The sequence below is a fragment of the Psittacula echo genome (genome assembly GCF_963264785.1).
Source record: "Psittacula echo genome assembly, chromosome: 4".
Lineage (NCBI taxonomy): Eukaryota > Metazoa > Chordata > Aves > Psittaciformes > Psittacidae > Psittacula > Psittacula echo.
The window spans coordinates 107,480,010-107,497,943 of record NC_137738.1 but is presented as its reverse complement, the minus strand read 5'-3'; the positions used below and the strand labels follow the sequence as shown (position 1 = coordinate 107,497,943).

The window sequence follows — 17,934 nt, the reverse complement described above, 5'->3', positions numbered from 1 at the left end:
TGATAGGACGAGACGTAATGGTCTCAAGCTGCACCAGGGGGGTTGAGACTGGATATTAGGAACAATTTCTTCACAGAAAGGGTGATCAGGCATTGGAATTGGCTGCCCAGGAAGTGGTGGAGTCACTGGAAGTGTTCAAAAAAAAAACATGTAAATGCCCTTAGTGGCACCGTTTAGTGGTGGACTTGGTAGTCCTGGGGTAAAGGTCAGGCATGATGATTTTAAAGGTTTTTTCCAGCCGAGTTGATTCTATGTACAGAAAACTTGATACCTGTTAGTGTCTGTACAACAGGTTTTGGTGTGCTCTTGTGCAGTTTGCCTGCGTTGATTGTGCTGCAGTGGACTGCAGAACAATGACATTTCCTAGGTTCTGCTTAGGTCTTTTCATCAGCAGTGTGGGACAGCTTCTGCCTCTCACTGAATTTGTGTGTGGAGCTTGCTGGTGCTGCATGGTGCCGTTAGGCACTCCAGTCACTCGGCTGTGAACTTGCAAGTTGGAGTCCATGGGGGCAGTGACTAAACCTACACTATTGCTGGTTGGAGAGCTTGAAAAGCCCAAGCAGAAAATACTGGGTATGTGATGTTGCACGTAATCTTCTCTCTCTCAGCAAAGACCCAAGTCTAATTTCAAAGGTCAGAACATGACCTCACCTTGGTGTTTCAGGCCTTTTATAGGGCGATGGAAGGCCATTACCTAAATTAGCTTGCTGCTTGGAGACAGCCCATATTAGCTGTCTTAGGATTCTTTACAAAGCTCTTGATGATCATTTACTTGATGGGCTCCTATTGAAGCTCATGAATACAAGGCAGAAAATGGAAGACAAGTAACACCTGACACTGCTTCCTAATGGAGAAGAAAAATTGGGTGGGCTTTCTGGCAGAATTCCTCTTTTTCCCAGATTGTTTTTGGTGGTGAGTTGTTATTTCTAAGGATCTCTAGTGAAGCTTTCCTAGGCAGGCCAATGGACTGCCTCTAGAGTCATACTTACTTTGATTGTCCTTAAACTTCCTGATGATCCAGACATGCTGGGGAGCACTGGGAAGGCAAACGCGTGATTTCTGAAGCAGGCTGAAATTGTAAAGCACAGTCAGATCTGCTAAGCAACAGCATTGACACGTTTAAATAAATCTGTGGTTGAGTAATATAGAGTGACATATTGAGAGCAATTAAAACAAAAAAAACTCGGCACAAATTTGGGAAATGACTGGAATGGAAACAGAACAGAGATGTTAGAGAGGACGTTGCATAGAAGAGAGGGAGGGCTACTCCATGAAAGGAGTAAACTGGAGATGTCCATCAGGAAGGATGAGACAATAGCAGAAGTGCAAATTCATGCTGAAATTATCCCTTGGCAGTAGGATCCATGTATTTCTACTTCTTTGCCATCACTGATGAGTGCAAAGATTGGAAAGACTAATACTGCCTAGTTCAGAGAGGAGCGTGTGGTGGATGTCAAGCAGCTTAGAGAAGGGAAGTGGCACTTCTTGGTCCGGTGGCTTTAGTACTGTTGTTGCTCTGGGTGTGTAGTGAGTTGGACGAGAGCCCTGTTGTACACAGCACTGTAGAGGTGCATAACGCTGTAGAAGAGTGAAAGGAAATCACTTACAGAGCTCAGCTGTGGAACTCACTGCTGCAAGAAGCTATGAGACAAAATGCTTGATGAGGATTTCCTTTTTCTTTCCATTAAGAAAAAACCGTAACGGTTCAGACTTTGTATGGCTGGGAATGCAAGTGATTGATGGCTTCAAAAAAATCTTTTGGTGGACAGCTTCTGTTCTTCATGGGCTCCTCTTTGCTGGTGGTGAGGGGAAAAGTGTTCTGAATAAGCTGTTCTCTGACTATGATTTACTAGTATTTTCCACCAAAGTAGCTGGAAATGAGCACTCAGGAGTGAGGGGTTGAAGTGGATGGATCATTGGTTTGATCTAATATAGTCATCCTAGTGCTTTTTTATTATTTTTATTGGTTTCTATACACTGGTCAAATTGAGTTGTGAATTTTGTGGCTATCTTAATGACTTTGTTCCAAACCAATGCCTTCGTGTCTGTCTGCATGGCACGTTTGCAGTGGATTTGGTGGCTGTGTTGCTGAGCTCTTCAAAGCATGTGTTCACCAGCAGCTTTCCCAGGCTCTGCAAATATCTCCCCTTTTCTTGGCTGGGCATCAGGTATTTACTCTGGACACACGCAGCTTTTGTCTAGTGGACAGCAATAGTTAACTCGCACACTAGCCAGCCTGTTGTACTATTAAGCCTAAAAAGGAGATAGCTGTGATGTCCTTTGCAATAATTTTGGGCAGCTTGAGCTGTAAATGGCTTAAGCCATTTAGATGAGAGTGAGATGGCACAGAATAAGAGATGCTAGGCCTGGCTGTTCTGTCCATAATAACTGATACAAACAACCAGAAGACACATTTGTGGCTTTCTTGTCCATTAGGACACCTCAGCATCTATTCTGCAAATGATCCCTGAAGCTGACATGAGTTGGAAATGGTCTGATTATTGGGTTAATGGCTGGGAGACAGCAGCTTATGTTGGAAGTGATTGCTTCATCTGCGAGAGCATTGTGCTGGCAGCATGTCCCACTGCCCATTTTTGAGCTGCTCTGAGGACATTTGGCCCCACTTACCCAGCAAAAATAACTATTGTGCATTGGAGATTTCTGCCTGGAGTATTTTTAAGCCTGGTGTGTCCTCGCCAAAGTATCTTCATCCTTCCCAAATGTACCCCTTCTGCTAACATTTGGATTCTCGTCACTTTCTGTTGTGAACTAGCAGGTGGGACTTGCACGGTGACAATTACTTGGGCAATCTCCAAAGAGCAGAGCGTATCCACAGTATCCGTGTCACGTGGTTTCTCTGGTAATATTTCCTCCAGTGCATTAGGGATGTTAACTGTTCAAAGCCCTGTCAGCTATGAATAATATCTGCTCTGCACATCCTGCTGCTAATCCCTAGAAGCTGTTAAGCCATTAACTTGCAAAAACTTGGCTGGTTTAAGCTGCTAGCACCAGTCTCACCATTTATTGCAGTGGATGAATAAGTAAAGCATTTGGACATTGTTTGATTACATCAGACAGATTGTCTCAAAGCCACAAGGTATCTATATAGCTGGCCTGCATGTTCAGTATCAGTTAATAAGGATTTCTTCAAAAAGACACTGTTGCTGTTCATTAGATGCTCTTTAATGTTGCCAGAGTGTTCTAATCAAATGGGACTTTGGCATCTGGTCTTATCTGTTAGTCTTCCAATACCTGTTGAATCCATAAGTTGTCTTCACTCAAATTAGAGGGATAGAGCTCACCAAAGTATTAAATCCTTATAAATGTCATGAAAATAGGAAAGCAAGGCTTTTTATGGGGTACTGGAGAACCCCATGGAAGATCAAGGGCATCAAACAGTAAGAATTCAGGCTTCATATGTGCTGCTGTTCCCAGAAGTACTTGCTGGGGCTATGTGGAGAAAACAGATTATATTTTTCTCGAAGTGCAATGCTGAGCATCACAGGGGCCGTTACAAGTGCCTGACTAAATTAATAATCATCCTGGCTGTTTCTCCAGCTAGCTAACAGGACACCATGAGGTTTGGGAGAGCAGTTGGAAGTGCCTTTGGACCAGGCTGTATGCTTGACAGGTTTTTGGTTTCAAAGGCAGAGGATTTAAAAACAAAAATAAATTGACTCACACAAGAAGTCATGCTTTGGTGCCTTGGCCTGGAAGGCAGTGCTGAAGCTAAAAGATCTATTAGTGGGTTTCAATTTACTCGGGCTGAATCCTTCCCTGAGGATTGCTCATGTTCTGTGGAATTACAGGGTTTGGCATGATAGTTTTTCTCCTTTATTTCTCCCTTTTGCAGTGCTAGCAGCCAAAGCAGCAGCAAAGCTCTCACAGAGACTGGAGAGGCATGAGACCGCTCAAGGGCTCGCATGGAAGTGCATTTTGCTTAGACCAGGAAATCTGTGGACACAAGGTGTGGTATAAGGAGATGAGCAATGCTTGCAGGCTTTGGAACTAATAGGATCACCTCTTCTATGGAGACAGGCTGAGAGAGCTGAGTTGACCTTATTGCAGCCCTTCGGTACTTAAGGGTCCAACAAGAAAGCTGGAGGGACTTTTTACAAGGGCATGTAGTGACAGGATAAGGGGTAATGGCTTCAAGCTGAAAAGGGAGAGATTTAGATATTAGGAAGAAGTTGTTCCCTGTGAGGGTGGTGAGGCCCTGGCACAGGTTGCCCAGAGAAGCTGTGGCTGCCCCATCCCTGGCAGTGTTCAAGGCCAGGTTGGATGGGGCTTGGAGCAACCTGGTCTTAGTGGATGGTGTCCCTGCCTCTTGCAGGGGGTTGGAACTGGATGAGCTTTAAGGTCCCTTCCAACCCAAACTATTCTATGAATAAACGTCAGTAGAGGAGACCAGTGCTGGGTGTCTGCACTCAAACTGCTGGTCCTTAGCTGACTTGCTGCTGCAAAAGGAGAAGGATTGAGGTAGGTCACGGGGAAGCACAAAGAAAGTTATGGGTGAACTAAACTGATGGGCTGAGAGTGCTCATCTGTGGAAAGTGCAGAAGACACAGTGAGGCAGTGGAGTTGGGAAGGACCCAAATGGGAGGAAAATGGGATTTGGGCAGCAGAGGAAAGGTGGTAAGAGGGGAATAAAGAGAAAGATCTCGGCAGCTGCATTTTGTGTGGCTACTCCTGTATCCTGCAGCTGTTCATTAGAAATTCTGTTTATGCCACAGGGAGTTTTGGAGTCTCTGAAGCTGACACAGTTTTAATAGACAAAGACATTTTGAGTGCAGCACATCTGCTCTGGGGTGCTAAGGAACTGGCTCTGTGCGGCAGTGCCATTGGTTGAAGCATTTCATCATGCTTTTTTTATCTTAAGACCTCCTCTCTTTTATCCTAAAAAGTAATTTTTGAGGTCAAAAGAAGTGCTGTGTTTGCTCATTAAGTTTGCAGCCCTGAAACAGTTCTGCCATACTCTTCCTGATATCCCCGAGTTCCCAGCACTGAGAGTTGGCAGAATCACAGAATATCAGGAATTGGAAGGGACCTCAAAAGATCATCTAGTCCAATCCCCTTGCCGGAGCAGGAACACCTAGATGAGGTTACACAGGAAGGCGTCCAGGCGGGTTTTGCTTTGAAGGATCCTAAAGCATTCCACAAAAGCAGCCATCAGAGAGGTGTGAAGCAGTGATTTGTTTAGGAACAAGCTGTGTAACACATGGGAGTGCAAAAAAAAGCGTCAGTGAAAGCGTGGGGTCCCACTCACCTTTCCCAGAGTGTGGAGGATGCTGATGCCTCCTGAGCCCCAGGTGTGAGCTGGGAACTAGAAGAGTCCAAATAAAATTAAATAATATCTAAATTATCTATATGTCAAGAATTTTATGGCACTAGGGAGTTTTGGTATTTTGGTGGGGTTCTCTCCTGTTAATATTTCAGATATGAAGGAACACTAAAAGGGAGCCCATCAGTTTGGGCTGCATCTTGCCCAAGCTGAAGCAGGGAAGCTGAGAGGAAGGGTTCAGCCCTGTTGGGGCCCTCAGCACAGGCACAAGCTTTGGGCAGGGGAGAGGCTTTCTTTGAGTATCTGATGGCTAATATAACACTGTGTTAATAAAAATTTGGTGAGTGGGTGTATGTAATCGATCAATTTGTTTCTAGGCAGACTCAATCTAACCCTTAGCTTAACTTTCATAACCTGTGACTTTCCAAAACCCATCTAATCTTGTTCTGTGATTGAATCTATCTCATGGAGATAAAAAGTTAAGGCCGTCCTTCAGTTTTGGCCAAGTTCCTTCTCTCTTAGGCCTTTATTAAATAGAACAGTGTAGCTTTGCCCTCCTAACTGCTCTGTTATTACTACATCTGTCTCCCAGTGTTTCCTGTATGTTTTTATACCTACCATTATGATAGGAGCAGTCTGTATACTGGACACTCATGCTGAGTGGAGTTTGCTGTCTCCCATCCTGTGTCTTCCAGGGACTGGGTGGTGTTAGTCTTCTCCAGCCACACAGCTTGAGACTAGGTTTGTCGCTTGTGTTTCTTTATGATATCTTGCAAGGGAAGCACTGGGCACCAGTGCCAAAACAGCATGCAGTGTGTGTCAAATTATCCAGCATTTCAAATCCAAGTGGCAACTTCACTTTGTAGAATTTAATTACTACGCATTCTGCTAGTGCTTGTCTTCTATAATGCACTCTTCTGATGGTTAATAACTTTGTTACGCACAACCACAGACTTCAGGAACCATGTTTTGTTCTCTCTGTGTATGTTGAAATGTCCTGTTTGGCTGCTTCCACATCTGCACATCTTAAACTGTACAGTGCAAGTGTCCTACACAGACTTTCATTAGCCGGACATCTGGTTTGTTAGGCCAGCTGTTTTGGTTTAACCCCAGCCAGCAGCTAAATACTATGCAGCTGCTCGCTCACTCCAAACAATGGTTTGAACACCTTCCTCTAGACCAGGTTGCTCCAAGCCCCGTCCTGCCTGGTCTTGAACACTGCCAAGGATGGAGGAGCCACAGCTTCTCTGGGCAACCTGTGCCAGGGCCTCACAGGGAAGAACTTCTGCCTTAGAAGCTAATCTAAATCTACCCTTATTCACAGAGACAGGTTATTTGCCATAGTGACTCATCCTGCTAGGTGAGATGTTGTTAAACATTGTGTATGTTTCTGTGCCATTCGAGCAATGTTTCCTTTTCTTATAAGTTATTCAGGACAAAAAAGAATTTGAATATGTGCTTAATTATGACCAGAAGCATCTGTCAGAAAGCAGGAGGCTGAATTCTGCCACATGGTTATTTGCTGCTGAGGAAGTGGTAATGATGGTGGTTTAGGGAGGTGAGAAAGGTTTGCATTTTTGCCTTGGGGAAAATAATGTGCCTGAACTATCTAGGGCTGAAAGCCACAAAGAATGCCAAGGACTTCAGCTGTCTTACAAAGCCAGTGTTTGGAAAGCCAGCCCTCTCCTCCTGTCTGGAGCTGACCTCTGTGTGCTTCTCTCTTTTGATATGAAGCACCTGGCTCTTCGCCATGGTTTAACCTCAAGACAGTTCTTGTTCATTAATTTCTTCAAGGTAAAAGCAGAAAGAGCCTTCCCCTCCTCCCACTCCTAATTCATCCCTTTTAGTGGTGAATGAAAGATTAGCCAATTAGCTACTCCTTGCGTAGCTTGTGCCACTGCACACAATGGAATGAAGTACCTGCTTCCTCGGTTTGCTTCCCGCATCCCAAAAAATCTTTGGCACTTTCTAAATGGGAACACAGTGAGCAATATGACACCAGCCACTGTCTGGTTGTATAGATTTACCAGCCTTCTTGTAAAGCTCTGCCCTGCCATCTCTTGCTCTGAGATTTGGAGGGGAGTGACGTTTGCATTCAGGGTGCTGTGCTATTCAGTACCACAGAACATGAAAGGATTTGCTTGTAAACTGGGTATTTCTTTGTGCAGAAGAGTGCTTGTGTGCGGCCTAGAAAAGAAATGAAACAATGTGGCTGCTTTATTACCAGAAGACAACACTAAATAATAAATTTAAGAACTAAAAGCTCTATATGTAAAGTAGATTTTACAATGCATTATGCAAAAAAGTGAGAAGGCACCGGAGAAGGAAATGGCTGGAAAAAGGCAGGCTGGGAAGATGGATGATCTTGTAGACAGGACAATTAGATGTGGAGTGAATCCCAAGCTGGCACAGCTTCTAGGCTGACCTTGGGCAAGTTGTTTCTCTACACCCCCATTACCCACTCTCTGAAAGTTGGCTGTGGTCTTCAGGATTTCATCAGAATAATTGAATGTTCATGAATTACTTGGTTAACCTCAGTTGAGGAGCATGATAGACCTTCAGCAGCTACCTTTAGCAGAGGGCAAAGCAGGCAGGCATCTGGAAGCACATGGGAGAGAGATTTCTGTAGCTTCTGCTTGCCACAGTACTGAGCATCTCCTGGAGCATACACTTGTCCACATGCCCTAAGTGGGGAAGAAAAAGCTGTAAGCCAGATTGTCAGTTCTTCACTTGGCTGCCTTTGAAGCAGTTTGAGTTCATCTTTGTTTTGTAAAGAGGGAGAACGAGCATGGAGTGTGATTTCCGGTGAGTGCTAGAGAAAAGCAATGTTAGAGCTGAGGGGAGACCTGGAACATCTTGACTTCAGATTTCACAGAATCATAGAATAACAGAATGGTTTAGGTTGGAAGGGACCTTAAAGCTCATCCAGTTCCAACTCCTTGCTACTGGCAGAACACCTTTCACTAGACCAAATTGCTCCAAGCCCTGTCCAACCTGACCTTGAACGCTGCCAGGGATGGAGCAGCCACAGCTTCTCTGGGCAACCTGTGCCAGGGCCTCACCACTCTCAAAGGGAAGAACTTGTGCCTAAGATCTCATCTAAATCTCCCTTCTGTCAGGTTAAAGCTATTCCCCCTTGACCTGTCCCTATAGGCTCATGTAAAAAGCCCCTCTCCAGGTTTCTTCTAGACCCCTTTAAGGCACTGGAAGGCTCACGTTTCTGAAGTATTGCCACCTGAGAGCCCAGATGTAGAATCATACAATCCTTTAGGTTGGAAGGGACCTCTGGAGGTCCCTGAACCTGAGCATTGTCTTGTCCAGCTGAGTTCTGAGTATCTTTTGGCCTCTTCTCACAAGATCCAGCTTTGGCTAAGCAGGTGGTGGCCAGAGCTGCAGTTTGATGGCACTCCCCACCTCCGTGTGCTTTTTTATTCTGCCAGTGTCCAGGCCCCCTTTACCCTGTGCATTGCCAGCTGCAGATGGAGAGCATGGGTGGGGAGCAGGTTTGGCTTTCACATGGAGCTGTGAATGCGGTGAAGGTGCCTTGGTTTAGATAAAAGCTTCCTAAACCCAGGGATGCAGTTTATCCCCTGAATTTACAGATTACAAGACCTTTTACTGATTGCATGTGTGGCAGCATTGATCTTAGCCTAGGAGAATTTCTCTGTACCTGTGAGCTCTCGAGATGATACAAATCCCTCATGATGATCCCTACAGCTGTAGGACATGGAGCATTTCAGAGTGAATTTTCCATCTGCTCCTTTTAAAGATCTGCTCTGAAACATACTTTAAAGCACAAACCTAATAGATTTATTCTCCTTGTTCAATTGCTCCTGTTCCCAAAGTGATCGGAGATTTGGGGTGTAATCCTTTCCTTTGAGAGCATTAGGAAATAGAAAGTTATCATTGCTGAAGGGCTGTTTTGTGTTTGTTTCGCTTCTCACCAGAAACCCTGTTCTAAAGGGGGGGGAGTTCTTTGTTTAGCAGAATTTTCTGCTTCTCCTTTATAAAAAAAAGTTATTTCCCCCCCCCCCCTTTGATTTCATTTTTAGGGCTGGTGAAAAAGAGACCTGGCAATAACAATTGTCTATTCAAGACCAGACACATAAAGGACAGGAGCCACTAACACGTACTCCCTGACATCCTTGCTGTTTGTCAGGGGGGAGCCTGCATGACAGAGGTGGGTACAGTGCTTTCTTCTCCATTGGGAGGGCCAGCACAGCAGAAAGCTTGGGGAGGTAACATAGCAAACCTGTCGTTTGGTGAGGAAAAGAAACTAAGGATGAGTATGAGTGCCTAGGGACAGAGTTTGGGAGCTCTAATTTAGCGGATGCAGGATCCCTGTGGCTTTTCCTTCTGGGAAGTTCAGTGTGTTCTGTGTCGCCATAGTCTGCCTAATGGTTGTTTGTTCCTGTGTTAAGCATTGGAGGACTGTAAGTTTAAAATTTCCGGACTCTGCTCACAAATATGCTGAGAAAGGAACAATGTTTTCTTCATTTTATAGGGAGATGGACAAAAGGAGGCATAAGCAGGAAGGATTAGGTGTGCTCAGGTGTTTGCGTAAGGACCTTTGTGACTCAACAGTTGCATTGTAATGACTCCACAAGCATCCATCGATCAAACCACCTTGGCTCTTTCTACTAGAAATGCAAAATTAGGGAGAACCTCAGGTATTCCCATGACATGTCTGGCACAGGGAGTGCCTACTGTAGAGTTAAGGAAAGCTGGGAATGCAGCCTGAGGTTTGAACTGAGATCTGACAGCATGCTCCAACAGCAGTTTAGCCTCACACCCGTGTGCCATGAGAGAAGGAACTGAAGACTGCAAGTCGTTCAGATTGGCATTTGGAAAGAGCCTCTGATAATTATTGAGCATCTGATTTTCTGAGAGCTCTTCATGCCACATCTTTTGTGTGCTTGGAATTAGGTCTGTTAGGCGGCAACATTGTGTTATGATGTCAACGAGAGTTTCTTTGTGTGGGGCTCAGTCAGTTTAAAGGACTAAATAGTACTTGGGAGGGAGAGCAATGAATAAGCTGGAAAGTCCAGCAACTAACCTGTTTCTTCTCCTGCTAAACTTTTGAAGAACTATGGAAATCAGCAGCCTTTTTTTTCCGGGGCTGCTTATTGTTCTTAAATACAACACTGTTGGAAAACTCTTAAATACAACTTTGTTGGCAAAACCACAGATGGGTTTTTACTTTGCCTCTTTTTTCGAAGTCCTAATAACAGTGTGTTACAACCTCAGGCTCTATCGAGTTGATGAGGAATAAAATCTTAGTAATGAAGAAGATTCTGAGAGTGTGTCTAAAGTGCTTGCTTTATTGCCAGCACATATTTCATACTGACAGTCAATACTTTTAACTGATCCCAAGCCATGCGTGTTGCATTTTAAATCCCTCCCCAGTCTGCTCTGGTCTTTTCCATGTGGTCTTTCCCAAGCTAGTAGCAGAGTCAGTTTGTCAGCCTCAGGTTTCTGAGCATATGCATTTTTTTAATTCACAGCCCACATCTTTAGGTCAGGAGGATAAAGTTTGTTCCATGTCAACTCAATGGAAGGACCAGAGGAGCCACGGGAAGGATTAGGTGGCAGAACAGCTGCAGAGGATCATGTGTGGGGTGATGGATTTAGCTTTTCAAGGACCCCAGTTGCCATTTTAGGCAGTCCAGTTTGCCAGTTCATTGCTGATTAGGGCTCATAAACAGGCAAAGCAGCTAAAAAGGAACAAGATTTAGAGGTAGTCTCAGCTGGTAACCTTTGGGACTGACTTTATCGCTTCTGGGGCTTCAGTTTTCTCTAGCCAGTCCAAAGTAACATGTCCACGTGCCACCTTATTCTGTCTTAACCACATTTATGATCCCTTGATTCTGTGTTGTTTCAACACCTTGCAGGGTTAGACCACACTTACCCCATGGCACCCCCAAATGAAAAAACAACAGAGCTTGTTTTCCCACATGTGCCTCGAAATTAAGCTGGTTTTTAGATTCACTGATGTTCATGTGAGTGTGTGCACTGCCATTTCCCTCAAGAAAGGGATTAGTAGGGCAGCTCTCATCTGGCCAGCTGTTTGCAGAAAGCTGGTAGCAATTCTAGGATCTTTGCAGCCCCTATGAGGCCAGGTTGAAATAGCAGGGGCTGACCAATTGGTACACACACACAGCACTGATAGCATGAGCTTTATTTCCTGGGGAGAGCTTAGAAAGGAAGGGGGAAGAGCAGGAGAAAGAAAAATGGACTTTAAAAGCTTTTTTAATGATGATTATTTTTGCCTTCAGTTGCCGGGTTTGTACGCTGATGCATGCTAAAACCCTTCTGTTGGGTAGCAGCAGTCCCAGAGGCATGATACAAGTGTGCTGCTATTGCCAGGGCTCCCTGGGCCTGACTGACAGCCCTGTGCAGAAGCACTAGGGATTTGCATTCATCACCAGCCTCCCTCCCAGCCTGGGCAAATGTAAGTTGGTGTACAGAGAATAGTATTAAAATGTCCTGCCAGCGGAGCCAAAGCCTCCCCCATCTGCCTGCAGCGACTGCGCTGCCAAGATCCAAGAAAGCTGATTTAGCCTTTTGCTGACTTTTAGCCCTTTTATCCTCCCGGCTTTCTGAGATTTACACCAGTGCTGCTTGCCAGACAATATTATGAATTTAAAATCTGCCTTAATTTAAGTGTCCATACTGCTGTACAACTCAGTTGTGGGTCAGGCTGGGGGGTTCCCCAGTTAGCCATGGGGCTGTGTAGCAAAGTAGGCCTAGGAACTGTGTTTTATTACTGCAGTTGTTTCCCTTTTCATTATGATTTTTCCTGGTTAAAATCAAATCTTCCCTTTATGTTTTCTGACATGCACTTGTGTACTATACTGAAAATTATTCCTGACTTCTATCTGCTCCTTTAAGATGAACTTCTCTTTTTCTTCGGACTGTTTCCAAATCTCTGTTTCAGCTGAAGTTTGCTTCCTCACCTTCTTTCTGCTAACTCTTGATGAGTAGATGAGAGGAGCATTAAATAGATTTAGTGAAAAATGACCGTCACTAGTGTAGATGACTTTCCTCTAATTAAAAAGTGAAGCAGAAATTAATAAGCTTCTCTTGAGGCTCTGCAAGAGTCAGTGCTAAGCCCTGCATTATATTCACCAGTGGTGTGGGAAGTCCAATATATGAAAGAATATCCCAGCAACTTGGGTATCTTGGAGGATGCTAATAAAAGGGGAGGCAGAGATTCTAGTGGCAGCATTTTCACTTGGCCTAGATTTAAATCTAGGTACAGACTAAAGACTCAGAGCTGAATTTACCACATCCTTGCTTTTTTATGCCCGTGTTAGGTAGGCATTCAGTGTCATCACAGAGTTTTCCAAGCGAAAATGCAAATCTAAGCAAGCTTATACTGTGGTGGTGTGGTACCTAATGGACCCTAACTTTGGATTTTGATATACAGTGTAGACTTCTCTAGTTTTAACCAGAAATTCTCTCCCATGTGCAGCCAGCCACTGGAGGTAATCGTAAGCAACATGAGTACGTTCCCTTTAAACTTTCTTCTGCAATGAATCAAAATTTTCCAGCGAGAAATGAAGGCAAAACACTTCATCTAAAAATTCCTCATCAGCTCTAGTCACTAGACCAGAACAATAGTCATTACACTCAGTTATGCAGTACAAATTCACAGTACTGCTGTGTCCCAGGATCACAACATGCCATTTAAAAGGTGGGAAGAGAGAGCAGGTCTACATTAATATCTCTGTTTTGTACATGAGGAGACAGGGACTTGCAGATATTAAGCAGCTTTGGTAAAATTACACTGCGAGACAGTGGCAGGGGCAGAAATAGGAAACCAGATCCAAGGGCTGTGATTTTTTCTTGTCTGGCCACTGAAGCATGCAACCCTAATGAAAAGCAGAGTGCCCAGAGAAAACCATGTGTCCTCATCTAATGAATCCCATCACTTTGTCAGGTTTACTGGTATTAACCCCAGAGGTGTTAGACATATGCAAAGGTAGCTCTTCTGCAGAGAGCTTTTAATAACTAACAGTGTCTTAAGTCACTAAGGGGTTGTTTTGTTTGCATTATCTGAATATATGATTGTTCTCTTGTAGGAATGGCAGAGCATCAGCTGTGTGGCAGTGATGAGAGAGACTGACATTCATACGAGTCTCTTCTGGCTCCTTCTCCACAATGGCTGGTGCCTCTGCATATTCACTGGATGGTAATGCAGGATGTCGAGAGCAGCGTTCGAGTTTGGCTTGATCCCATTGTGTTTTTCTTCTGCCAGTTGAGACTTTGAATCACCATGACAACGCTGTGACACTTCCAGCAAAGGTTACCCACAGACCAAGGGTGGGCTGGGGGTGGGTGAGAAGGTCAATGATCAAGTCTAACGGGATCAAACGTTGCGCCTGCAGCAAAACAACTGTAGAAAAGCTGCCAGCACGACAAGAAGATGGAATTCCCCTTCTATTGGCTTCTCATTAAGCAGGCACAATAACATCTTTTTCTGAGAGACCCGCTATAGAAACTGTTTTGGTTATGGCTACTGATCCAACGTGATTGGGTGCGCAGCGACTTTTGAACTCATGACTGGATATACGATGTTGCGGAATGGGGGAGTGGGGAATGGAGGCCAGCCGTGGGTGTTGAGATGGTCCAGTAGGATCCGGCTCACGTGGCTTAGTTTCACCCTCTTCATTATCCTCGTCTTCTTTCCCCTCATTGCCCACTACTACCTAACCACCATTGATGACGCGGACGATGCTGGCAAGCGCATCTTTGGCCCTCGGACTGGCAATGAGCTGTGTGAGGTAAAACATGTGCAAGACCTGTGTCGCATTCGCGAGTCGGTCAGCGAGGAGCTGCTCCAGCTGGAGGCCAAGAGGCAGGAGCTCAACAGCGAGATCGCTAAACTCAACTTGAAGATCGAGGCCTGCAAAAAGAGCATTGAAAATGCCAAGCAGGACCTGCTGCAGCTGAAGAATGTTATCAGCCAGACTGAGCATTCCTACAAAGAGCTGATGGCTCAGAACCAGCCCAAGCTCTCGTTGCCCATCCGGCTGCTGCCAGACAAAGATGATGTGACCTTCCCCCTGCCAAAATCCAACCGGAACTGCAGGCTGCACAACTGCTTTGACTACTCACGCTGCCCATTGACATCGGGCTTTCCAGTCTATGTCTACAACAGTGACGATTACCCTTTTGGTAGTTCCTTAGACCCTTTAATTAAACAAGCCTTTGAGGCGACTGTCAGAACTAATGTTTATGTTACTGAAAATGCAAATATTGCTTGTGTGTATATAATTTTAGTGGGGGAAATGCAAGAGCCCGTAATGCCAAAACCTACTGAACTAGAGCAACAGTTGCACTCTTTGCCATATTGGAGGACTGATGGACATAACCATCTCATCATCAGTTTATCAAGGAAATCGGAAACTCAGAACTTCATTTACAACATCAGCACAGGGCGCGCCATGATTGCCCAGTCCACCTTTTACGATGTCCAGTATCGACCAGGGTTTGATATTGTGGTATCACCTCTGGTCCACGCTATGTCTGAACCCAATTTCCTAGAAATCCCACCCCAGGTACCAGTCAAGCGTAAATACCTGTTTAGTTTCCAGGGGGAGAAGATTGAGTCTCTCAGATCTAGCTTGCAAGAGGTGCGCTCTTTCGAAGAGGAAATAGAAGGCAATGCCCCAGCTGACTATGACGATCGTATCATTACTACCCTGAAGGCTGTTCAGGACAGCAAGTTGGACTTTGTTTTGGTGGAGTTCACATGTAAGAACCAGCCTAAGGCGAGTCTGCCCACTGAGTGGGCTCTGTGTGGAGAAAGGGATGACAGACTAGAGCTACTGAAGCTATCTACTTTTGCACTGATAATCACCCCGGGGGACACCCATTTAGTGATCTCCGCTGGGTGTGCCATGAGACTGTTTGAGGCTCTGGAAGTTGGAGCCATCCCAGTGGTTCTCGGAGAGCAAGTTCAGCTACCCTATAATGATGTGATCCGGTGGAACGAGGCAGCCTTAATTATACCAAAGCCACGTATCACAGAAGTGCACTTTCTTCTGAGAAGCATTTCTGACAATGATCTCCTTGCCATGAGGAGGCAGGGCCGCTTCTTGTGGGAGACCTACTTCTCCACCTCTGACAACGTGTTCAGCACAGTCTTAGCTATCATAAGGACTCGAATCCAAATCCCGGCTGCTCCTATCCGAGAAGAAACTGCTGTGGAGATTCCCCACCGATCTGGCAAAGCTGCTGGTACAGACCCCAATATGGCAGACAATGGTGACCTGGACTTGGGGCCTGTGGAAACAGAACCACCATATGCATCTCCTAAATATCTCCGCAATTTCACCCTCACTGCAATGGACGTCTACAGGAATTGGAATTCTGCTCCGGGGCCTTTCCACCTTTTCCCCTACACTCCCTTTGACCCTGTTTTACCATCAGAAGCAAAATTTTTGGGGTCTGGGACTGGATTTCGACCAATTGGTGGAGGAGCAGGTGGCTCTGGGAAGGAGTTCCAGGCTGCCTTGGGTGGTAACGTCCCCCGGGAGCAGTTCACAGTAGTGATGTTGACTTACGAGCGGGAGGAAGTGTTGATGAACTCCCTAGAAAGGCTCAATGGTCTTCCGTACTTAAATAAAGTTGTGGTAGTGTGGAACTCTCCCAAGCTTCCCTCTGAGGATCTCTTGTGGCCAGACATTGGTGTCCCAATCATGGTAAGAAAGATGTAGCTACTATGGTCTTGCTTCCTTGTGGGGTTTGTGCATTAAAGTTGACTGTAGCTGTTCTGTAGTGTGTCAGCTCAGCTTAAATCATCTAGGACAGCATTCATCTTGCATGTCTGTAAATATCTGTACCTGATCTTGATGCTGTATCACTGGAGAAAAACAGGGAGATTACAGGTATGACTCAGCTGACTCATTTTAGGTGTTTGCATGAGAATGCCATGGCTCCTACTCTAGGAAGGACACCAGCTTTGAAGGGAGGTGGATGTTCAGAGGTGGATGGCTGTGCTCTGTGGGTGTGTTAACTCAGGCAAGATGAATTCCTGTCCTGAGAGAATTCATTTGGTGGCTTTGGATTACAAAATACAGGAGCTGTTTCCCAGAAGAGCCAAAATTGTAAGAATACGTGATCTTTAGAGTTGCTAGGTGTTAATGAAACAGTAATTATTTCTGTGGAGCCTAATATGAATCTCAAGGCTTAAAGGTAGAGATTCTTGTTTATTGAAAATCTTTGTTTCAGCTCTTTAAGTGTCACAGTGTGGGGATAGCTGGCACCTTGTAAATACCTAAACAGTGACTGTTTCTGCCCTGTACCAGATGAATCAGAATCATAGAATAGTTAGGGTTGGAAAGGACCTTGAGATCATCTAATTCCAACTCCCCTGCCATGGGCAGGGACACCTCACACTAAACCACGTCACCCAAGGGCGCATCCAACCTGGCCTTGAACACCGCCAAGGATGGAGCATTCACAACCTCCCTGGGCAACCGATTCCAGTGCCTCACCACCCTAACAGTAAAGAATTTCTTCCTTATATCCAATCTAAACTTCCCCTGTTTAAGTTTGAACCCGTTACCCCTTGTCCTGTCACTACAGTCCCTGATGAATAGTCCATCCCCAGCATCCTTGTAGGCCCCCTTCAGATACTTGGAAGGCTGCTATGAGGTCTCCATGCAGCCTTCTCTTCTCCAGCCTGAACAGCCCCAAATTTCTCAGCCTGTCTCCATATGGGAGGTGCTCCAGTCCCCTGATCATCCTCGTGGCCCTCCTCTGGACTTGTTCCAACAGTTCCATGTCCTTTTTATGCTGAGGACACCAGAACTGCACATAATACTCCAAGTGAGGTCTCATGAGAGCAGAGTAGAGAGGCAAGATCACCTCCTTTGACCTGCTGGTCACTCTCCTTTTGATGCAGCCCAGAATACCATTGGCTTTCTGGGCTGCGAGCACACACTGAAGCCAGCTCATGCTCATTTTCTCATCAACCAACATCCCCAAATCCTTCTCCACAGGGCTGCTCTGAATCTCTTCTCTGCCCAACATGTAGCTGTGCCTCGGATTGCTCTGACCCAGGTGTAGGACCTTGCACTTGGCATGGTTAAACTTCATAAGGCTGGCATCAGCCCACCTCACAAGCGTGTCGAGGTCCCTCTGCATGGCATCCCTTCCCTCGAGTGTATCAACTGAACCACACAGCTTGGTGTCATCAGCAAACTTGCTGAGGGCGCACTCAATCCCACTGTCCATGTCACTGACAAAGATGTTGAACAAGACCAGTCCCAACTCTGATCCCGGAGGGACACCACTCGTTACCGGTCTCCAGGCGGACATCGAGCCATTGACCACAACTCTTCGTGTGCGGCCATCCAGCCAGTTCTTTATCCACCGAGTGGTCCACCCATCAAATTGATGTCTCTCCAATTTAGAGACAAGGATGTCATGTGGGACAGTGTCAAAGGCTTTGCACAAGTCCAGATAGATGATGTCAACTGCACTGCCCCTGTCCATCAGTTTCGTAGCCCCATCATAGAAGGCCACCAAATTGGTCAGGCAGGATTTCCCCTTAGTGAAGCCATGCTGCCTGTCACCAACCACCTCCTTGTTTTTCATGTGCCTTAGCATGCCTTCCAGGAGAATCTGCTCCAAGATTTTGC

At 45.6% G+C, this 17,934-nt stretch overlaps 1 protein-coding gene and 1 long non-coding RNA gene across 2 annotated transcripts in view; both read left to right on the top strand.

Annotated features, from left to right (window-relative positions):
* LOC308220430 overlaps positions 1 to 13,540 on the top strand; it is a 30,854-nt gene extending 17,314 nt beyond the window's left edge. Inside the window, exon 3 of the long non-coding RNA XR_013956661.1 lies at positions 13,366 to 13,540. This is a non-coding gene — a long non-coding RNA (uncharacterized lncRNA). The remainder of the gene's footprint in view (positions 1 to 13,365) is intronic.
* A 113-nt stretch (positions 13,541 to 13,653) lies between these two features.
* The window catches only part of EXTL3 (exostosin like glycosyltransferase 3), a 36,748-nt gene continuing 32,467 nt past the window's right edge, over positions 13,654 to 17,934 (top strand). Inside the window, exon 1 of the mRNA XM_080616354.1 lies at positions 13,654 to 15,990. Coding sequence (XP_080472480.1) covers positions 13,843 to 15,990 — 2,148 coding nt within the window. The 5' untranslated portion in view covers positions 13,654 to 13,842. The remainder of the gene's footprint in view (positions 15,991 to 17,934) is intronic.